The sequence below is a fragment of the Panthera leo genome, chromosome B4 (assembly GCF_018350215.1).
Source record: "Panthera leo isolate Ple1 chromosome B4, P.leo_Ple1_pat1.1, whole genome shotgun sequence".
In the NCBI taxonomy this organism is placed as follows: Eukaryota; Metazoa; Chordata; class Mammalia; order Carnivora; family Felidae; genus Panthera; species Panthera leo.
The window spans coordinates 30,526,910-30,551,168 of record NC_056685.1 but is presented as its reverse complement, the minus strand read 5'-3'; the positions used below and the strand labels follow the sequence as shown (position 1 = coordinate 30,551,168).

Sequence of the window (24,259 nt, the reverse complement as noted above, 5' to 3'; positions counted from 1 at the left end):
CATTTTATTGGAAAAATGGAAAATCAACACCTTAACTGAATCCATGTTATAAGAAACCTTACTGACTTTATGGAAATAATTTGGCAAATTTGCATTGTTTCATATAGATTTGTGTTAATCAAATACACTTTCAAGGTCATTAGATGTTCTGCATTTTATCCATCTATTCCATAGATTCCATACTTCTTCATAAAGTTCTCTAGATAATGTCATGCCAAGACTGTGGAGATGACATTTTTGATGTCAAAACAAAATAATGTAGCAGGAACCTATAGAAACAATGTTGCAGTGACAAAATGAAATGTCAATGGAGGTCTATTGTAGCATAATGTCAAAACAAAATGTCAGCCAAAATCCATGGAGACACTATTATGATATCAAAATGAAACAATATCTGTGCCAGTCTGTAGAGACATTACAATATGAGAAAAGACAAAACAAAATGATATCTACTGAGGCCTGTGACTTCTGAGTCTCAATATACCTTCATGTCAGATAATTGGCTTGTGACACACACGGGTAATATTTCAGTACAGATCTTCCTTTACTTACAGTGGAACTATGTCCAGATAAACCTATTTTAAGTTCAAAATATTGTAAGCCAAAAATGTATTTAATACACCTAACTTACCAAACCTCAGACTTCACCCAGCCTACCTTAACTGTGCTCAGAACATTTACATTAGTGTATAGTTGGGCAAAATCACCCAACAGAAAGCCTATTTTATAATAAAGTGCTGAATATCCTGTGCAGTTCATTGAATACTGTACTAAAGGTGAAAAACAGAATGGTGTAAGGGCGCATGATGGCCGTTCTCCATTGTTTGTCCTCGTGATCACGTGGCTGGCTGGGAACTGCATTCCCTGTCACTGCCCAGCATCTCAAGGGACTGTCGCATTACATATTGTTAGCCTGAGAAAAGATCTACATTCAAAATTCAAAACACAGTTTCTACTGAATGCTTATCATTTTCACACCATCATAAAGTAAAAAAAAAGAAAAAATCATTAAAGTCAAACCATCATAAGTCGGGGGATGTCTGTATATATTTCCTAAATCTTTTTTTTTTTTTTTTTTTTTTTTTGCACAACTCCAGAAAATATCCAGAACTGCTTCTATGGTATAAATATCTATGTTATTGCTGATATTTATATCTACATCTCTGCCTGTGTCTAGATCTAAATCAATGTCCATGTCTATCTCTGACTAGATTCCTTCTGGGCTTCTGTTGCTGCTGCACACATAATTAGTTCTATTTGGTCTTGGCTTAGCTTCCCTGTACACTAGTATTTGGACATCAGTTGAACGTAAAAATACAGGAAAGACAGTGTTGCAATCTGCTGGTAAAGGATCATACTGAGTTTTAACAGATGCTTTGCTCCATTCCTTTCTCCTCTTTTCTCAGGTACAAGCTGGCACTACCCCTGCCTTGGTGAGCGTTCAGGCATCAAAGCTGGTTTTGATATGTGCACCTGAATTCCTGTGACCTTTACCCCTTCTGCTCATGATTCAGTAGCACCCTGGCTAGGCAGTTACTCTACCTATTTCCCAGCACTTTGAGAGTAATTGAAAGATCAAAAATCCTATGTTTGTTGAAGAAAAAGCAATCTTTATTATAATCTGTAATCATGTTAAATTGAGTTATTTTCCCCAACAAAGTTATTTAAGTTAGTAAAGTGTCCTTCTAGTCCATGAGCATGGACTGTCGTCTTTCCATTTCTTTGGGTCATCTTCAGTTTCTTTCATCAGCGTTTTATAGTTTTGAGAGTACAGGTCTTTCACCTCTTTGGTTAGGTTTATTCCTAGGTATCTTATTATTTTTGGTGCAGTTCTAAATGGGACTGATTCCTTAATTTCTCTTCTGCTGCTTTGTTATTGGTGTATAGAAATGTCACCGATTTCCGCACATTGATTTTGTATCCTGTGACTTTACTGAATTCATTTATCAGTTCTAGCAGTTTTTTGTTGCAATCTTTCAGGCTTTCTATGAGTAGTTTAATCTCATCTGCATATAGTGAAAGTGTTACCTTTTCCTTACCAATTCGAATGGCCTTTGTTTCTTTTTGTGTCTGGTTGCTGTGGCTAGGACTCTTAGTACTGTGCTGAGTAACAGTGGTGAGGGTGGACATCCTCATCTTGTTCTCAGCGTTTGCCCATCGAGGACGATCTTGGCTGTGAGTTTTTCATACATGGCCTTTAATGTGTTGAGGTATGTTCCCTCTAAAACTACTTTCTTGAGGGTTGTTATCATGAATGGATGTTGTACTTTGTCAAATGTTGTTTCTGCTTCTATTGAAATGATCCTGTGGTTTTTATCCTTTCTCTTGTTAATGTGATGTATCATGTTGATTAATTTGCAGATATCGAACCCCCCCTCCCCTTGCAACACAGGAATAAATCCCACTTGATCATAGTAAATGATTTTTTTAAATGTATTGTTGGATTCAGTTTGCTTGTGTTTTGTTGAAGATTTTTGTGTCTATATTCATCAGAGATATTGGCCTATATTTCTCTTTTTTTGTGTGGTGTCTATCCAGTTTTGGTATCAGGGTAATGCTGACCTCATAGAATGAATTTGGAAGTTTTCCTTCCTTTTCTGTTTTTTGGAATAGTTTGGGAAGAATAGATGTTAACTGTTCTTTAAATGTTTGGTAGAATTTGCCTGTAAAGCCATCTGTCCCTGGACTTCTGTTTGCTGGGAGGTTTTTGATTACTGTTTCAATTTCTTTGTGGTTATTGGTCTGTTCAAGTTTTCCATTTCTTCTTATTTCAGTTTTGGTAGTTTATATATTTTTAGGAACGTATCCATTTCTTCCAGGTTGTGCAATTTGTTACCATACAGTTTTTCATAACAATCTCTTACAGGTGTTTGTGTTTCTGTGGTATTTGTTGTTATTTCTTCTCTCTCACTTGTGATTTTATTGGGGTCCTTTCCCTTTTCTTTCTGATAAGTCTTGCTACAGGTTTATTAATTTTATTATTTTTTTCCAAAGAACTAGCTCCTGGTTTCATTGATCTGTTCTTTTTTTTAAGTTTCTATATCATTTATTTCTGCTCTAATCTTTATTATTTCCTTCCTTCTGTTGGCTTTAGACTTTATTTGTTGTTCTAACAAATATTATTAAACCATCTATACTACCCAAAGCTGTCAACACATTTAGTGCAATCACTATCAAAATGCCAACAGCATTTTTCACAGAACTAGAACAAATAATCCTAAAATTTTTATGGAACCACAAGAGACCCCAAATAGACAAAACAACCTTGACAAAGAAAAGCAAAGCAGGAAGCATTACAATTCCAGACTCCAAGTTATATTACAAAGCTTTAGTGATCAAAACGGTATGGTACTGGCATAAAAATAGACACATAGATCAATGGAACAGAATAGAAAACCCAGACATGAACCCATAATTATGTGGTTAATCTTCAACAAAGCAGGAAAGAATATCCTATGGGAAAAAGATAGTCTCTTCAACAAATGGTGTTGAATAAACTGAACAGCAGCATACAAAAGAATGAAACATGACCATTCTCTTTCACCATACACAAAAATAAACTCAAAAGAGATTAAGGACCTAAATGTGAGACCTGAATCGATGAAAAAAGCACAGTCAGGAATTTCTCTGACATCAGCCATAGCAACTTTTTTCTAAATAGGTTTCCTAAGGCAAGGGAAATAAAAGCAAAAATAAACTATTGAGATTACATCAAAATGAAAAGCTTCTGCACAGCAGTCAACAAAACTACGAAAGGACCTATGGAATAGGAGCAGATATTTGCAAATGACATATCTGATTAGTGTCCAAAATATATAAAGAAGTTATAAAACTCAACACCCAAAATATGAATAATCCAATTAAAAAATGGGCAGAAGACATGCACAGACATTTTTCTGAAGAAGGCATCCAGATAGGTAGCGGACACATGAAAATATGCTCATCATCACTTATTCAGAAATGCAAATCAAAACTACAATAAGATATCACCTCACACCTGTCAGAATGGCTAAAATCAGCAACACAAGAAACAACAGATGCTGGCAAGCATGTGGAGAAAGGGGAACCCTCTTGTACTGTTGGTGGGAATGCAAACTGGTGCAACCACTGTGGAAAACAGTATGGAGGTTTCTCAATAAGTTAAAAATAGAACTACCCTATGATCTACCAGTTACACTACTAGGTATTTACCCAAAGAATACAAAATAATAATTCAAAGAGATATATGCACCCTGATGTTTATAGTAGTATTTACAATAGTCAAATTATAGAAGCAGCCATATATGGCTGCTTCTATAATTATATATATAATATATATATATATATATATATATATATATATAATATATATATATATATATGGCTTTGTAGATTACAAATTCAATATATATAATGGAATATTTTTCAGTCATAAAAAAGAATGAAAATCATAAAAAAGAATGATGGAGCTAGAGTGTATTATGCTAAGCAAAATAAGTCAGTCTGAGAAAGACAAATACCATATGATTTCACTCATATGTGGAATTTAAGAAACAAGACGAATGAGCAAAGGAAAAAAAAGAGAAGAGAGAGGGAGAGGCAACCTAAGAAACTCTTAACTATAGAGAACTGATGGGGAGGGTGAAATAGGTGATGGGGATTAAGGAGGGCACTTGTGATGAGCGCCAGGTGATGTATGGAAGTGTTGAATCACTATATTGTACACCTAAAATTAATATTACACTGTATGCTAACTACCTTGAATTAATATAAAATTTTAAAAATTAAAGAGAAGCATTAAAAATTGAAGCTTATTATATTATATACCTGAAACTAATATAACATGGTATGTTAATACATACTTGAATAAAAGAATAAAAATAAAAATTTTTAAAGTGAAGGGTCAAAGTATTTGAACAACATTTTAGACAGAAAGAAGTGAAAATTTGACTGTATGAATCAACTTATAAAGGTCAAAGTGTTTTTTTAATTCATATTTTAAACAGCTTGTATCTGGAAGTCAGTATTATTGATTTTTTTTTCACATTTTTATGTGAAAATGCCTCAAATAGAGAAAAAGTCAAACTAGAGAAGGGAAACTCTTCTGTAAATCCTATGCCGCAAAATAAATAAAGATCTTCTCATTTGTTGCCGCAGCAGTATAATTTTAAAATCATGTGTAAGCAATATGATACAAAAAGTCTCAATTAACTAGAAGTCTACCAGACAGATCCACAATTAGCCAATGTGTTTGCAAGTTACACTTTTTTTTTAAATTTTTTTTTAGCGTTTATTCATCCTTGAGAGAGAGAGAGGCAGAGTGTGAGTGGGGGAGGAGCAGAGAGAGAGAGAGAGAGAGAGAGGGAGACACAGAATCCGAAACAGGTTCCAGGCTCTGAGCTGTCAGCACAGAGCCTAACGTGGGCCTAGAACCTGGGACCAGCAAAATCATGACCTGGGCCGAAGTCAGATGCCCAAACCACTGAGCCACGCAGGCACCCCTGCAAGTTACACTCTTAAGAGAAAGAGGTAGATGCCTACAAAGTGCTGCTATGGGAGTTTGTAGTAAAAAAAAAAAAAATCAGTGAGAAAACAAAAGAGCTTTTGGGTATTATCCTGTAGTTGATGGAATAAGATTCAGCTTAGTTGTTTCCTTTTTCTAGTCAAATACTCAATAATGAGAACTAAAGGTCATGAGAATCTTAAAACTCCCTAAAAAAACTTAAGTGGTATCCCTTATTCCTTTTTTCCAAAATGGAAGACACTTTAGTGCTTTCTAGAAAGATATTCAAACTCAAGGATTAAAACAAACGCACAAAAAAGACCTTTGGCAAACTCTTAGTTAATCAGAACATCAGTTGGTTCTTCTAAGACTGTGATTCTCCAGGATCTGATACCAGGTTCAGTTTGCTTATATTAATTCACACACATTAGCTATAGAACTATGCTCTGTCTTAGAAAATGGCATCAGCTCTGTGTGTGGTGGGGATGGCTGGAGCCTCAGCCTATATTCTCAAATTATGCTTCAGTAGCTATGGCGAGGACCGCACTGTGCGAAAAGTCATGAAACATTCTACCATGAGCACCAGTGGGATAATTTTTAAGAGATTCAAGTGGCAGCTGGTCAGTATTTGGCAGGAGAATTAAGAGTAGAGGCCAGCAAATATTGAAACAGAGGATTAAAAATTATAAATCATAATCACTACTTTGAGCAGTGGGAGTAAACTTGTATAGTAAACATCTAAAGTCAAACTGTGAATTTCATTACATGTCAAAGAAAGGAAAACTACTTGGTGTATAATGCCAGCACATGTGTTTGGGGAAGAAAAGTTTGGAGGAATTGGCTAAATCATAAAAATAAGATTTGCTCTACATTTGGAGCTTTGTAGATTACAAACCCAATGCTTTAAAAATTTAGTCTTCAAGTTAATATAGATAGAAATATTTTTAAAGTATATACATACACACATATATATGCATATTTACATATATATTACTGTATATAAAATATATAAATGTAATGTGTTAATATATAAATATTCTAAAAAAGTAATTTATATGTATACATTCTAAAAGAATAACAGAAATAATTCTAAGGTTTATTGGGGAACAGGAGACATAAGAAAAAACTACTATAGTGGGAAAGAGAGAAAAAAATCAAAATTTCATTCTGGGAGGTCCAGCATATAACTAATATGTTTTCTAGAAAGAGAAAAGAGGTATAATGATGGAGATATTATTAGAAAAATAACAGAAGAAAGTTTTCCAGAACTGGAGAACTTAAGATTCTAAGTTGAAGAATTAACTAGTGCCCTGAAAAATCCATTTTAAAAGGAAGCAGCATTGTGAAGTTTCAGAATAACAGAAATAAAGAGATGATCCTTTTAACACATATGCAATGAAGAGTTGGGAATCAGAATGTTAGATTTCTCAACAGCAACGTTGGAACCCAGAAGGACCATCAAGCCACACCTTCAAACATTGAAGGGTAATGTTTCCAAACTGCAATTCTATATCTAACCAAACTGTCAATAAGTGGTGATAGTTTAAGCATGTAAAAATACATGTTTTTGGTTTTTGTTTGTTTGTTTTGTTTTTTGCTTCCAATACATCTTCTTTTAGAGAGCTACAGAATGTATCCTCTAACAAATCCCAGGATGATAATGAAGGGAGGTGCCAGAACTTCCACTGTGTAGAAAACTAGAGAGCCAGTGCAGATTGGAGCATGGAAGGAACACTTGAGTTGAAGGGCTCCAGGAAAAAAAATTGGAATGGATAAACTATGACAGGTTTGATTATGTGGAAATTTGTATTAAGAGGCTATAAAGAGGGAGAGGATATTAGCAAACGACATATCTAATAAAAGACTTTCATCCCAAATATACGAAGAGCTCTTAAAACTCAACAATAAGAAAACCAACAACCCAATTTTACAAATGGACCAAAGCCTTTAAGAGTTACCTCACCAGAAAAGGTACACAGATGGCAGGTAAGCGTGTGAAAAGATGCTTCACATCACGTGTCATCAGGGAAACGCAAACTAAAACACCCGTGTGATACTACTACGTACCTAAGAGGATGACCAAAATCTGACAACATCAAATGCTGGTGAGGATGTGCAGCAACAGGAACTCAATCATTGCTGGTGGGAATGCAAAAATGAAGACAGAAGTTTGTAAATTTCTTACAAAACTAAACACAACTTACAAATCTAGCGCTTGTGCTCCTTTGTATTTACCCCAAAGAGCTAAAAATTTATGTCAGCACAAAACCCTGCATACAAATGCTTATAGCAGTTTTATTCATAACTACCCAAATTTGGAAGCAATCAAGATGTCCTTCAGTAGGTGAATGGATATAAACTGTGTTATATCCACACAATGGAATAGTATTTAGAGCTAAAAATAAATGAGTCGTCAAACCATGAAAAGACAGGAGGAAACTTAAATACATATTACTGAATGAAAGAAACCAACCTGGAAAGGTTTCTACTATGTGATTCCTATTATGTGACATTCTAGAAAAGGCAAAACTATGGAGACAGTAAAAAGATCAGTAGTTTCCAGGCCAGGTGGGAGAGGAAGGGATGAATAGGCAAGCACAGAGGATTTTAGGATGGAGAAAATACTCTGTATGTTACTATAATGATAAATATATGTGATTATACATTTGTCCAAACCCATAGAACACACAGCAATAAGATCAGACCCTAATGTAAACTATGGACTTTGAGAAATATATTGTATCAATGTAGGTTCATGAGTTGTAACCAGTGTACCACATTAGTGGGGATGTTCATCATGGGGGAGGCTACACACATGTGGGGGCAGGTCGTCTATGGGAAATCTCTATACCTTCCTCTCAATTTTGCTGTGAACTTAAAACTGCTTGACTATCAAGGGTGGAAAAAATTAGGCTCTAAGAAAATGAAGCAAAAGAAAAACCAAGAATGTCATAGAAGAAAGGAAATATAATCATAGTGCTCCATTTGAATTAGTAATGAACAATATTTATATAAATAGTGTTAATACAAAAAATTTATTTAAAAGCTGTGCTATTACTCAGGAGGATGTGGGAGATAACATTGGAATTGCAGTGTGCAAGCAAGCAAATGCTTTCTCTACCTTCATAGGAAGTCAACAGATAATGTTTAAAATTGTTCAGAAATATGTAGTGAATATCCATCAACTGATGAATGAATACACACACACACACACACACACACACACACACACACATACACAATGGAATATTGCTCAGTGATCAAAAAGAAAAATGAAATCTTGCCATTTGCAACAAAGTGGATGGAACTAGAGAGTATTATGCTAAGCAAAATAAGCCAGCCAGAGAAAGACAAATATATGATTTCACTCATATGTAAAATTTAAGAAACACAACAGATGAACATAGGGGATGGGAAAAAAATAAGATTAAAAAAAAGAGGGGGGGAGGCAAACCCTCAGAGACTCTTAAATACAGAGAACAAACTGAGGGTGCTGGAGGGGTGTTGGGTGGGAGGATGGGCTAAATGGGTGATGCGCATTAAGGAGGGCACTTGTTGGGATGAACACTGGATGTTATATGTGAGTGATGAATCACTAAATGCTATTCCTGAAACTATTATTAAATATATGGTAAACCACTTGAATTTAAATTAAAAAAAAAAACAGCAGCACACCTGGGTGGCTCAGTTGTGCTGAGTAAGTGTCCGACTCTTGATTGTGGCTCCGGTCCTGATCTCACAGGTTGTGGGTTCAAGCCCCACATTGGGCTCTGTGCTGGCAGCATGGAGCCTGCTTGGGATTCTCTGTCTCTCCCTCTCTCTTCCCCACTCCTCCTCTCTCTCTCTCTCTCTCTCTCACTCTCTCTCTCAAAATAAATAAACATTTAAAATAATTTAAAAAAATAAATATGTAGTGAAATACCAGAGGTATTTAGTTAGATATGAGAGTTTGTTAAATCCCTAGCTTTTGTTTTGTGTAATAAAACTTTTTGGGTAATTTACTTTTAATAATATTGCGTACAGTATTAAAAATCACTAACTGTATGGAAGAAAGTGATCCATGCAAGAATCATCAGCAAACTGTATCACAAACCAGGAATTATGATTGATCTGGGCTGAGTATCTCAGGTTGAATTAAAAAGGATTATTGTAGAAAACAGTGAAAAGCTTTAAAAGTGTTTATCTTGGGACTGGGTAGACAGAGGGACAAGAGGTGAGGAAGCAGAAGAATCTTTTAAGACTTCTAGTGTTTAAAAACATCAACTATGTATATGCAAGTTTTACTTTGAAAAAGTGTAATTTACAAAACAATGATGCAAGCAATTTTCAGAATTTGTCAATAATTCCAAATCAATATGGTCACACTTTTTGTGTTTCTCATAACAGTTTAACTAAACATGAAATGGGAAGTGAAAATGATTGATGCTTCCATCTCATTTATTTCCTTTATCCAGGTAAATTATTTGTAAGTTGGGACATGGCCAAATCGTGAATTTAATAAAAACCTAGAAAATTATTAGCTAATTATGATGTTAATTAAGAACATAAATAGATGTAAAAAAAACTATCAGTCAGTAGAAGTATTCCAATGATCTTTAAAAATGTTTTAAAATCAATGATATGTATAAACTCTTCATTTGGGCACATTCAATGTCTGTTTTTTTAGAAAACCAGTAAATGTATGTTTCTGCTTTTATTCTAGTTTTCAAAAACCTTTCAGAGTTAGCCAGTCACAAAATCACAGGCACTATATCTCCTATTACATTATTTTCCATTTTAAATCATTTCAGGAAAGCCATATAGAATTTATCCATAATTTAGAATTGACTTGAGCATTAAGCACTGTATTGCACTGGAATTTTTATCTTAAAAAAAAAAAAAAAACATAGCTTAGTTTCGTATAGTATTTTGCAATTATGCTGTCATTAAAGACAGAGAATGCAAAAACCAAAAGAATGTTATCCTTGAATTCTATGTAATCATTTCATGATTAAAGAATTAAAATAATGGTTCTATAATTAGTTTCTATGCTTGTATGATAAAACCTCTCTAATATGAAAAGGAACATGATAATCGTTTTATTTTGTCATCAAAACCCATCAGGTTTTGTAATTGAATTTCCATTGCTGTTTTATTTCAAATTTTCATAATGTACTCCTGATTTTCATTCTTCTTTTCATTCTCCAGAATTTTCACTTATAATGTTGAATTCCTTTGCTCTTTATTCAGACACACAAATGTATATTTTCGTTAGAAGCACAGGCTTCAGCTGTGGGTCACAACTGGCTAACCTTTATATCCCCAGTGGTTTTATTGAAAGAATAGCATAATCCATAAACTTCCTTCAACTCTCTAACCTATTAGAATACCTTATATATGTCCTTGCCGTTTATTAGACAGTTTCTGAAAATCACACGATCTACGAAAAGTAAGTACACTTGGGGCATTAGCCCCAAATTACAACAGCGTCTTGCATTGTGCAGAGAAATGACATATGTGTTTTCTTATAGGCAATAACATTTTATTTTCAAGAATGTGTTTAAATTCATGAGTTTACCTGGAAAACATTTATTCCTTTCAAGGCACGTAGAGTAGCTTACTAGGGAGTGAGGAAGACTCACTGCTCTCCACTGCCCTTGCCCACTCTCCTCTAGGGGCCTCGGGAGGTTTAGTCTGGCTTCTCCAACCATCTCTGGGGTATTAGGCTCTAACATTTGGGCTCATGATATTCAAAGTTCATTTGTTGGGAAGTTTTATGAGAACGTGATTTCTGAAACAAAAACTTTGATAATTAGTTTTTCTTTGGTAGTCTTTTAAAGCCTGTGAAATAGTATTACTTTGTGCCAAGTTTTAAGCAAATGCCTCACTGAAGGTGTGACTGCAATAGATTTTGCAATCTTTTGGGGTAGAAAACAGCTTGGATTATTTCTGTGAAATTTACTAGTCAGGAAACATGACCTCGGGCTCACAATAGAATGTCTTTTTCTGTGTATTTATTGTTGGGTCCTGAAATTATGTATGTCTGTGCACGTGTGTGTTCTTTGTAGCTGGAGGAACTCCCCTCGAAAGAGTAAAGCTAAATTTTTCTCACTCCTGCCTGAGACCAGTGACAGGCTAATAAGGAAGAGTGATGATAGTAATAAAATGGGGCGAGGGGTACATTCCTGAGATTTTGCTGCTTATAAAATGATAGCCCTGTTACCAAATGACCACACTGGGACCCAGGGTGAGATCCAGGCTTGAGTCTTTCTGATGCAGAGAGGTGACCCTCTGTGTGACTCATCACATCAGAAGCAAATGCTGTCTTAACAGCTTTGGTGACTACCTTTTTAACCCAGAGAACATAGCTGTATGTTTTTAATTTGTTATGATTTATTATACTGAAATTGGTGTGAAATGGACAACAAATCATGGGTGTCAAAATCTGAAAATGAATTTTATCAGCTGAGGAAAGTGAGTGCCTTTGGGATTTGCATAAGTTTCTCATAATTCTTTCCATATTACAGATGATGAGCAAAACTGTGAAAATAAACTGAAAATGACATGATATTTCCTAAGTAGCTAATTTCACATGTACGTATAGACACATATAAATATAGCCAGTTAGCCTCACTTTAGACTTTCTCTATAATTCATAGTGATTTGTACATACCCTCAGCGACATTTATCTAAAAACCTTAAAGTAAATATTAAGATCATCGTCACATCTCACAAATGTCTGAGATTATCTATAGAAAACTGCAAACATTATAACAAAGTGTTTACCAACTTTATTTCTTCACTGTTCAAACCCAGAAGAGAATTTATACCTATGTGCCAGTATAAAATTGCTAAGATTGAAGAAACCTCTATCCCAAAATTTCAGATGTTATAAATACCCATCAGCATTGAAAAAAAAATCTCCCCTTGTTAGAAACTAACTTTGCATGCATAATTAATTGGGGCACCATATTCCTGCTTCACAACCAGAAGAGAAATTGAATTCAGGTGTTTGGTGAACATATGGGGGATTTACTGTGAATTTATGACCTGTGGTTTGAGTGTAAAACCCCAAGATACTTGCTGATAAAACTTAATGAAGCTTGTGCAGAGGAGCTATTTTTATTTGTAGTTTAGTAATTGATACATTTCTTGGTTTAACCCTCCCAGCCTTTCCCCCATTTCTCATAAATCTTCCAGTCTGAGAGAGAGAGACAGAGTAGAAAGCCCTAGTCTCCTTAGCCAGAAGACTAATGCTTACCTAATATGAAAATTCAGCTATGCTTTTTCACAGTATTTCAGTCTGCTCCTTCCTCCCATCCCTTTTAATCTATCAATTTGTGCTTTTTCACCTGCACAAGTAACAGGAGGCAAACCCAAGTGCTGCGGGAGGAAGCACTCTAGGTTCCTCCTAGAAAAGCAAAAGCCTTCACGGAGGGGTGACACCACTTTACTCCATCTTAAGAAAACAAAGATGGAGGTGCAATGTAGCTCATCATTAAAACTCAGTCAACAAAGCCATTGCCATTGGAAGGTTTTTACCCCAGGAATAAATACACCTTCAGGAACAGGATCCAGCCACACACTCCCTGGCAATATCACTCTGCTTCTCTGCACCTAGGGTTTTACGAAGAATGCTCCTGATTTGAGTGCCAAGAAAGAAAACACATGACAAGTTTTCCATTTTAACATACGGGGTGTAATGGGTTTAATGAGAAACCTGTGTTTGCTCACTAATTTACAGCAATTAAGAACTCAGTTCTGACATCTGTAGATTATAACTATTTGTCTGGCGATTACAAGATCAGGAATAGTTTATGGAATTGCTAATCAGTAGAGAGAAATCACTAAGGGAGAAGAATGTGGTGTACCTGTAGTCTCTAAATGACACCAGCCCCTAGTAGTCGTGCTACCATCCCTTTCTCGTTCAGTGACATTTCTCCCCCCAACACTGTTCAGGAACTTGTTTGTATCCACTTTATCATGCTGACAATCTGTCTGTTTTGAAAGGATTACAACTCTGTACATCCGTGCATGACATCACAGTAAGACATTGCTTAATGATCTGAGACGCTTGTGGTCATTGCTGGCTGCCTGTTTCTAAAACTATGTGACAGTTCTGCCCTACATATGTTTTCTCCAGTGTCACTTTTTGCCTTCTCCAGCCCTGGTGTCTGTTTCAAGTGACATCCATGAAATAGCTGAATTGTAGACTTGCTGTTGATATGAATAAAGGGATGAAAAGTCTGCCCTTTTCTAGAGATGCAAGGAGAATAAGGAATTGGACAAAGAAGGGAAAGTGCTTTAATTTTTCTCTAGTGAAAATATTTTGGAAAGTAATGCTAAACTTGAAGGGTTGTTTATACAATGTAGTAGATCTTTAGTCTTTTTGTTTGTGGACCTACCAAGGAAATCAAAAAAGAGATACATTTCCCTGAAATAAGTGGACCAAAACATAGGGACATCCTGTGAAGGTTGAGTTATCTAAAGACATCATCAAAGGCTCAGAAGAGCCAGAGTTCAGGAAAACATGGTCTCTACTTGTAATAAGCGGTGTCCTGGAAGCTTTAACTTACTATCTTCTCCTTCCTAAGTGTGCTGGGATGCAGACCATACCGATGTTTCAGACGTCTTGATTGCAAAATCCCAGAGTCTGGGAGACGGTAGGACATTGAAGCGCTAGCAGGTGGAGAAGAAATAGTTCCTTAAGCAGGGAGTTCCTTAAGCAGCAAAGCTCTAGGGTCCCCCTCTGGTGTACGCATGTGACACCTGAGGGAGTGCTGGAAATACCTCAACGGGAATAAGGCTTGAGTGTGGAGTTGCATGATATCCAGGATCTCAGAATTTGGAAATTAACTATTTTTTTTAATTGGGAAAAGAATAATGTCCTTCTGCATTTCTGGTAATTGGATGCCAAGTGCAGGTGTGAAATTCAGTAGCATTTGGGATAGAATTTTGTACTTAGGCCAAAAAGTAAATTGCTATGGCTGAGGGGTGTATAGCAAAAATGAAAAGGCCGAGGATATAAGCTGATATGGTTAACAAAATCTTTACTGTGTGTGCCTGTTCTTTAGTAAATGGGGGATATGAGGGACATGTGCTAAGTCCTGAATTCTGGGTAGACTAAGTAAAGCCAGTTTTGAACCAGGAATATCTCCTCATAAGTCGTGTCAGATCCTGGCAGGTCACCAATCTCTACCAGGAAGAGAAACAAGGAGTGAGCCCTTGAGTTCAGTTTTACCGAATGACCTGGTTGGCAGGTCTATTTTCACCAGACCCTAAGAAAACACCCACATTGCTGCTTTGGGTTTCATGAGGACTAATTTTTGGAGATCACAGAGCCAGAACGGGCATTTTGAGTGAAGTGATGGGGAGATTGACCTAAGGAGTCACTCTAAGCAATTGGGTAGATTTCTATTGGAGCATTCTTGGCTATATACTGGTGCTCAGTGCAAAGCACATTTGATTGGTTTCATGTGTTAAGATCTGGCAGTAACCATCTTTCAGGGACATCTTCTGCAATAGTATTTACTTTCTGCAATTTTTCTCAGAGGCTAGAACTTTGGAGTGACTAACCATATAAATGGTAGTGGTAAAAGTCATTCATAAAATATGATTCCTCTCTTATATTCTGCTCTTCTAACCAACATGTTTTTGCAACAGTGGGTAGGGCATAGGTCTTTGTGCTTCTAGGCTACTTTATTTCATTTAATAAGTATGTACAACCTCCCTCCCCCAACATTGTCTAAGGTGATGTGATAGTGGTGGGGGGGTGGTGTGTGTGCATGTGCGTGTTTAAGGGAAGGAGGTTTAGAGTTATCCTTCTGTTGTCTTTTGTTGCAGTGGAACACAAGAAACCAGACCCACTGTGCAATCACATTTCAAACCCCCATTTGCATCACATCCGCTAACATCCTGTGGGCCAAATCAAGACACATGGCCAAGGCCAACATCAATGGGTATTAGTTCAATTGATGCATAACAAGTTAACACAGGCTTAACAGCTTATTATATCAGATCCTATGGATCAGTTTCTATGATCCAGCAATGGCTCAGCTGAATCCTGTGCTCAGGGTCTCATCCAGGTGCAATCAAAAGGTGAGCCAGGCTGGGTTCTCACTGGAGGGTTCCACTAGGGAAGCATTTGCTTCCCTGCTCCTGGAGTTGTTGACAGTATTCTGTTCTTTACAGCTGTAGGATTCAGGGCGGCTCTCTTCTTCAAAGCCAGAAAAGAGAGATAAGGACTTGCAAGATGGACACTGCATTCTTATATAATCACACAAATGTAATCATATCCATTCCTTGACCTTTGCCACAGTTCACTGGATAGAAGCAAGTCACAGGCCCTGCCCACACTCAGTGGTGGGGGCCAGGTATGGGGCGGGGAGGGCATTGGACAAAGATGCAAATACCTGGAGGGGGAGATCATGGGGCCACTTTGAAGTCTGTCCATTACAAATATTTGCAGATCCGTTTACCCTGCCGCAGGGACGTGACATACAGAATATATATGTGTTAAATGATTGTGATGAAGGCATGAGCTTAAGAAAGAGAAACACATGTGGAGGTAAGTTATAAACACTCTGAAACAGTGTTTGCTGGAAGAATCAGAAGATGGAAAGGAAACGAGAGGATATTACAGGAAGAAAGATATGAGTAAAATTACCTTCCTCTCTTTTCTTATACTAGAGATCTTAATCATTTCTCCCTTCTGGGCACCATGGAAAGCCTGGCTCAGTTCGTTCTCTCCCTTCTGTCTACCTTCTCCCTTCCCTTTCATGTTTTTCTTCTTTGCGCAGAAAAGATAGTGTGTACCAAGATGGTACCTTCTGGTTATCCCTACTATTGAATTCTGGCTCTTCAAGCTATGGCCTCTGTTCCAGTTTTCCAGATTCCTTTTGCATAATTAAAAATGCAAATGTTAAGGTATTTTTAGTCCATAAAGAATTAATCAGTCACATCACAAACTCCTCTCTCTCAGCATATGCTCATCTGGAAAGATAGGTCAGAATTCAAGCCTGTAGGGCAATATACCCAGGCTTAGATCAGAAGGAGCAAACAATTTAGGAGAGGCAGGACTATATGCACAATGCTGAGTTGTCTTTTTTAAAAAATAGTTGTTTCTTGGGCCTGTTACTAGGGGATCACTGGCCTTATCTTGGTGCAGTGGAAGTAAATAGCCTAGAAAAGCAACATATAAAACAGGCAACATCTACAGAATACAAAATAGAGGTTGCAAGTTAGCTGGCCACAGACCTGTTTGGTATTTGGTTTTTGTTTTGTCTCGCATAGGACCAAAAAAATAAAGTAAGCCAACATTAAAAATTTGGGCAGCAGGGGAGAAAACTATAGTTCTGACTTTTCTTTAAAAAAAAAAAAAATTAGAAGGCAACACCAGGCTCACATCCCTTCAGGACAGCAATCTACTGGGACCGAGTAAGGGTCTCCCTTTCTAGACTTAGCATATTACTCCCATTTGTTATAGAATGTACATGGGTACTGCCACAGCCATCAAGTTTCGTTCACTCTTTAGTTAACTGCCCCATAGGCATTGGAATTTGTCCCAGCCATGAAGTTTGCAGGCTGAATTGTTTTCAAAGTACTGTCCATATACCACCTGCAGTGCTTTTAAAAATATACTGATGCCCAGGACCTGCACAAGACTGCCTGAATCAGAATCTCTCTAGGTGAGTCTCAGTCGATCAGCAGGTTTAAACAAGCACTCTGGATGAGTCTCATACACATACTATGTATACACGAGCACGACTGTTGACGTTTCTCTTCTCATTCACTGTACCTAAGGAGATGGTTGGATAGCATGGCCTGTGGAGCACAGGTGCAGGACAGGATTTGGCCCTTACCTGCAAATAGGATCCTTGCTGCAGTTAGCATGAATTGGTATGCTCAGCTACTTTTGCAAAGCACATTGCAGTGGTCCATTCTGAAGGCTGCAGAGCCTAGTCCTCTGTGTGATCTACCTCTACCAGGAGAGGGTACAATCACCATGGTAATTATGGATGAGAAAGATTTGAGTTCCATATCATTCAGGGCTGCACTGTGCATGCCGGATTAGGAATCTCTGTAGTGTGTGAGCCAGTGCTGTCAGAAAGACTCCCAGATATCACTGAACCAAAACAAACCCTCTGCACTTAGTGTAAAATTTATATATAAACACACACACACACACACACACACACACACACACACACATAAAAGTATAAAAGAAAATTCCAGCTGGACTAAAACTAAAAAAACAATGTGCAAGGGAAGGCTGAATTAGTGTTAGACTTAAATTGTCTTATGTCTGTCTGTGTGGATTCTTTATAAAAAATAAAGCATCTCTATAATTCCTCTCTTCATCCCTCCTTTCTGTAGAAATTATGATTTAGTGGCTTGTCATTAAGTTGAATTGTCTCTCTCACTCATCTGATCGATTCATGGTATCTTTATTATATTCATCACACACACAAAAATAATGAGCAACTGGAAGTTGGCAACGAACCTAAATATAAGTTGATTGGGATGTGTAGGGATTAGCCACTAATGCTAATGAATATTTAAAATTTCCTTTGGCTGTCTTGGCAGAAGAGCTAACCAAGAACTTTAGAAGTCCAAATGTGAATTATTGGCCTGTTGTAGACTGGCCTGAGAAACAGAGTGAGCAGTTGCAATGGTTTCATTCTTGAAGCCAGGATTTCACCTTCAGACTGCCAACTGGTGTCCCCCAAGGATGCTTGATGGTCTCCCAGTCTTTGGAAGTCATCATCAATCATGAAAACCATTGCAGCCTGTTTTTCAATTTCAGCCCTTAGAGTGGCTTTGCTCGTCTTAGGCAAGTTGGTTGCCATTCTCTAGAGCAGAGGAAGAAAGGAAGCAAAAGAAAAGAGAGTGAAGCAGTGTATCACCAGCTGCTGAGATTTGAAATAAGGGCAAAAGTGACTTCCAGAACTTGGCTTATACTGTGAAAAACATCAAGGTCACCAGAATTTAGAATTAAGGACACTGGGTCAACTTCCCTTGTTGGGAGATTTGCACTTTCAATTAACTACAAATAGTAGGACATCAATTTTCATCAATGGCTTGGACTTCATGAACTTAATAATTATAGGGTTAAAATTCGCAATGGTACATGAAAATAATAGGAAATATTTCTGGTTAGACCTATAAAATACTTCTTCAGTCAAGCCTCCTATAATCCTTCTATTAGAAGCTATGAAGAAGTATTCCAGGAACAAAAAGGCACAGTTGGAGAAATGACAATGAGGTTAATGAATGCTCACTTTCCTGTCTTATGAACTGTCTTCATGCCTATACTACCACTGTTTCACATGGAGAGCAAGGAGTTCCAGAGATTGGGTGTTAACATTGAGAAGCCTTTATTGAAAATCATTGTGTTCAAAACTATAAGCTGCCATATATGTTTTTTAAAAGCCAGTTAACAACCTCGGGGCGCCTGAGTGGCTCAGTTGGTTAAGCGTCCAACTTCGGCTCAGGTCATGATCTCACGGTTTGTGGGTTCAAGCCCTGCATCGGGATCTGTGCTGACAGCTCAAAGCCTGAAGCCTGTTTCAGATTCTGTGTCTCCCTCTCTCTCTGTTCCTCCCCCACTCATGCTCTGTTTCTCTCTGTCTCAAAAATAAATAAACAAAAAATTTTAAAAAGTAAAAGCCAGTAACAACCTGCTTAAGAGTATGGAGGGGCACTTTTAAGCTGTATACAAATGTAGACTGAAGCATCATGCCAAGTAGCACATTTTATAGGCCCATTAACCTTTAATGTTCTTAGGGCAATCAGTTCGAAATATTTGTCGGAAGAACAAAGGGAAGGCAAGCTTTTATTGACTGGGAAAATAATCAAATTGAAAGTATTGACAGGATGTTCCAGAAGCTCTAATGAAATTAATAGAAACATAAAGGTGATAGGGATCTACCCCCTGGTTTAAATGATTATCCCATATTCTTGGAAGACATTAATATTGTGGTTCTATATGCAAATATTTTCAATTTGCGATTTTTAAGTCTTTGGAATTCTTCAAAAGGCATAGAATTATGTCAAGACATATATGAATTTGAGATTTTTTTTTAACGTTTATTTATTTTTGAGACAGAGAGAGACAGAGCATGAACAGGGGAGGGGCAGAGAGAGAGGGAGACACAGAATCTGAAACAGGCTCCAGGCTCTGAGCTGTCAGCACAGAGCCCGACGCGGGACTCGAACTCACGGACCGCGAGATCATGACCTGAGCCGAAGTCGGCTGCTTAACCGACTGAGCCACCCAGGCGCCCCTGAATTTGAGATTTTTATATACTCTACTATGACAGACTTTCTCTTTACAAGCTACATCTCTCAAATTACATTACCCAGGAGAGTGGGCAACCAGAAAAATTCAGACTCACACCAAATAACCAGGGCAACATGTTTTCAATGAAGAGACTTGGTCTTCTAATAGTTTACAGCTCCCCATTCTGCTAGCAGTTTGGAGGGTATATATGATAAATCTAAGGCTTGATTCTTGTCCTCAAGGAGTCTGATGTTTTCTTGGGGAGACAGCATGTGCCTAATACGCTTGAATAAATCCCCTGGTAGGATGCGCCTTAGTCCTCAGGGAGTAACATAGACCAAAAGTGCCATGAGATTTAAGATTGATTCTGGCCATCTCTACAACTCTTGCAAAATACTGTGTTTAAAATCTGTATGATTTTATAAAGCAGGGGCTTTGGAGTCTGATATATGTTTTACTAAGTGATACAACATGGCATAGTGAAATGAGGGCTGGACTGGACACCAGAATAATCTGGATTCCAGCCTCGCCTCCCCATTGGTCAGCTGAGAGACTTCAAACAAGTCACTTATTTTCTTTGGATGTCAGTTTCTACATGTGTATGTGTGCGCACGTGTGTGTGGAAGAGAGAGAAATACTACCATCTGTACCTATCTTACAAGCTTTTGGTGAGGATAAAACAAATTAACACTATAAAAAAAAAAAGAAGAAGAAGAAGAAGAAGGCAGGGGCACCTGGGTGGCTCAGTCGGTTAAGCATCTGACTCTTGATATCAGCTCAGTTCTTGGTCTCAGGGTCATGAGTTCAAGCCTGGCATTGGGCTCCATGCTGGGGGCAGAGCCTACTTTAAAAAAAAAAAAAAAAAAAAAAAGCAGCATTACTATTAAATAACTGATGAAATCCAACTACCATCCAAAGTTATTTTTAAAATGCTTTTCATTTATGCTGTAAGAAACTGCATTTTGTGTATAGACCTTTGATAACTCCTAAATAGGAACTTTGTATCATGGCATTATGAAAACAATACTGCACATTTGTAAGGCTACAGTGTATGCTGTCACCTTACTTGATTGTTGCAAGTATGATTTCAGAGAAAAAGTGATTATTATGTCCACTTCATATGTATGAAAAAATCCCACCACTCAAATTAAGTGCCTTCGTCTAAGAAGGTGGAGGAAGCTAGGACAGGACCCTGGTATTTCTGATTTGTAATGCAATGTCCTTTCCAAAAAAATTTGGCTGCCAACACCTTGTCAGATTACAGAAAGGAAATGAGGCTTTTAAAATACCGCATAAAAAAGGAATGTCTAAAAATACCGCTTGCCCTCTTGAATATCTGCCTGAAATAACTTCAGTAAGTCTTAATCATAAGAACAAAATGAAAACTTCTTTTAAATGCCCAAATATTGTTTTATAAATTCACTTCCTCTTAAACAGTGTCCTCTCACAGCAAGCTGCCATTTTTTTTTCCCTAGCAACTGCCATTCACAGATTGTATCTCTGAAGGGAGTTCATTCTTGCCCCTTCTCTCTTTTAGCAACAGATCAACTCCTAGCAACCATGATCGGATACAGCGTCTACGGCAAGAATTTCAGCAAGCAAAGCAGGATGAAGATGTAGAAGATCGGCGACGTACCTATAGCTTTGAACAACCCTGGGTGAGTATTTGGTTCTTCAGCACAGCGAATAGTCTGACAACTTCCCTGCAGTAAGAGCCCCCAAGCTGTGACCTTAGCCCTTTATGAAACAAGACAAGATGGAGCCAAATTCCTTTGACCTTTAACATATTGACCTTTCCCTCATTTCCATCTGGGTTGCATCGTTGCTAATTTCATTTTATATCTTGTTGCACCATCTGTCCATTGCATAATCAGTTTTATTCGCCTTATGACAAGACATAGCAAAAGGATTCTTGCTCTCAGCTATGCACTTTTTTTTAAAGTTTAGTAAATACTTTCTATATACATTTTCCTCAGAATTGGAGCCAGAATAAATTAGTTCAACACATGTCTATTGTGTATCTACTATACACAAAGTACAGTATTAAGCAATTCTTGATTCTTTATTCTCCCTTATCCCCTTTGTGTATTTGTTGAATCCCTCTTATTTATCTGCCCATATCCCTGTTCTAGTTTATCCTCCTCACAGCCATCAGAGTGATTTTTTTTTTTTTTTTGGAGTTTATTCATTTTTAAGAAAGAGAGAGAGATCAGGGGAAGGGCAGACAGAGGGAGACACAGAATCCAAAGCAGGCTCCAGGCTCTCAGCTGTCAGCACAGAGCCTGACGTGGGACTTGAATTCACAAAATGTAAGATTGTGACCTGAGCCAAAGTCGGATGCTTAACCGACTGAGCCACCCAGGCTCCCCAGAGTGATTTTTCTAAAACAGAACTCTGAATGGCTTCTCAATGCCCAAGAGAGAGAGTCCAAATTCCACAGTGTGGCTTGCTAATCCTCCCCAGTCCAGCCCCAGACTTGTGCTCTCTCTGTTCTTGTGTTTTGTCTCGGAGATGATGGCACTGCTGAGAATGAGAGACATTGGGGTAGGTTTGGGGGTGTTAGAGATGATGGGAATTAAAAAAATATATATTGTTTATTTACTTTTGAGAGAGAGAGACAGAGCATGAGCAAGGTAGCAGAGAGAGAGGGAGACACAGAATCTCTAGGGTCTGAGCTATCAGCACAGAGCCCAACATGGGGCTAAAACCCACAAACTGCAAGATCGGGACCTGAGCCAAAGTCAGACACTTAATTGACTGAGCCACCCAGGTGCCCCCGAAGATGGGAATTTTGAAGAATATCTTTGGAAACTTGAGGGGGACTCAATTAGACATGAACATACAGGCCACTTGAGATAGGACATTCTAGCTGAGAGTATTAGTGATCAACATGGTAATGTGACCATAGCTAAAAATGCTTAGAGGGAATAGAAAAATAATTTTTTGATTACTTCTGCAATGGGGATTAACAGTCAGACATGGCAGAAAGTCAAGGAAGGTACTCTGGCGGCCTGGGGAAGAGGCAGGTGGAGCATCACCCACTCTGGGTAGGATGGTGAGTACAGCTCAGGGACATATATCCTAATTGCCTGGGAGGATGCAAGAAGGGTTGGTACTCTAGGGGTTCGAAAGCCTAGGGGCTGTGGTCAAAACAATATATTTTTTGGAGTCCTGGATCTTGGAGGTGGGACAGTTCCTGATGATTTGAGGTCAAAGATATGCCATCCATGTGAGTTCCTGAGAGAACAGAGATTAAGGTCCAAAGAGTTAATGAGTTCAGTTCAAAATGTTGGGATTATAATTACATTAGGCATATGGGAAGGTAGGGTTAGAAGGAAGAGTAGTGTTAGAAAAGGCTTACAGTTAAAAAAAAAAAAAAAGATCCTGTTTTATTTTGGAAAGGGTATGGACCCAACTGCCACAGAACTGAGAGGTCGGTTATATTGTAGGGAAGGAGAGATAAAAGTAGAAATGTAGTCAGAACCTTCAACGCTAGGTTGGAAGGCTGAAGAAAGATGGTATGAGGACAGAACACTGGCCCACTGGCCAGGCAACCTAGCTCTTCAGGACTGTTTTCTTGTATGTTAAACCAAGAGACTTAGAGTAGATGGTTGAGTGTCAGTTATTAAACCCTTTGTTATAATGAAAATTTAAGAGAAAGCTGAATGTGTCAGGTAAAGCAATACAAGTAGAGCTTCTCCGAGTGTGGTCCACAGACCAGCACCATCAGCATCACCTGGAGCTCCCTTCAGATCTCCTGGATCTGGGTGAGGCCCAGGAATCTGTATTTTAACAAGCCCTGGAGGGGTGATTCTGAAGCATGTTACTTTGAGAAGCAGTGATCTAGAGTTAAATCATCTCTGAGGTCCTTTTTACTCCTAAAATCCAACACCCACAATATACTCTATACAAGGGCAGAAACCTATAAACGTTTTGATTAAGGGGCTTAGTGACCAAATTGGGGTCTGTGGGAGATAATTTTGAGAAAGGAGAAGATGGAAAAATGGGAAAAGCAGTACTAGTTTGAAGGACTTTGCCTCTGTTCAGGTGAGGAAGGAGGAGCCTAGAGCAGCCAATTGGCCATATGAAACCACCATCCAAGAGTAAAAACTCCTCATGAAGTCGATCCTAGCCTAACTTTCAGAGGTTATATAAGAACTTCAGCAGATATAATACCTTAAAAAATCTCTAATTGTGTTTCTGCAACAACATTACTATTAAAGGTATTGTTTTTCTAAAACATTTTATTTTTATTTAGTTAAAATTTTTTTTAATGTTTATTTATTTTTGAGAGAGAGAGAGACAGAGACAGAGACACAGACAGAGACAGAAACAGAGTGTGAGCAGGGGAGGGGCAGAGAGAGAGAGAAAAAGACGAAGAATCTGAAGAGGCTCCAGGCTCTGAGCTGTCAGCACAGAGCCAAACGTGAGGCTAGAACTCACAAGCCGTGAGATCATGACCTAAGCCGAAGTCAGACACGCAACTGACTGAGCCACCCACGTGCCCCTAAAACATT

The 24,259-nt window shown here is 37.9% G+C and overlaps 1 protein-coding gene across 17 annotated transcripts in view; it reads left to right on the top strand.

Annotated features, from left to right (window-relative positions):
* The window catches only part of PARD3 (par-3 family cell polarity regulator), a 661,643-nt gene that overhangs the window by 617,922 nt on the left and 19,462 nt on the right, over nt 1–24,259 (top strand). For all 17 annotated transcript variants that reach the window (XM_042945320.1, XM_042945325.1, XM_042945323.1 and 14 more), the window contains one exon: nt 21,280–21,400. In XM_042945320.1, coding sequence (XP_042801254.1) covers nt 21,280–21,400 — 121 coding nt within the window. The remainder of the gene's footprint in view (nt 1–21,279; nt 21,401–24,259) is intronic.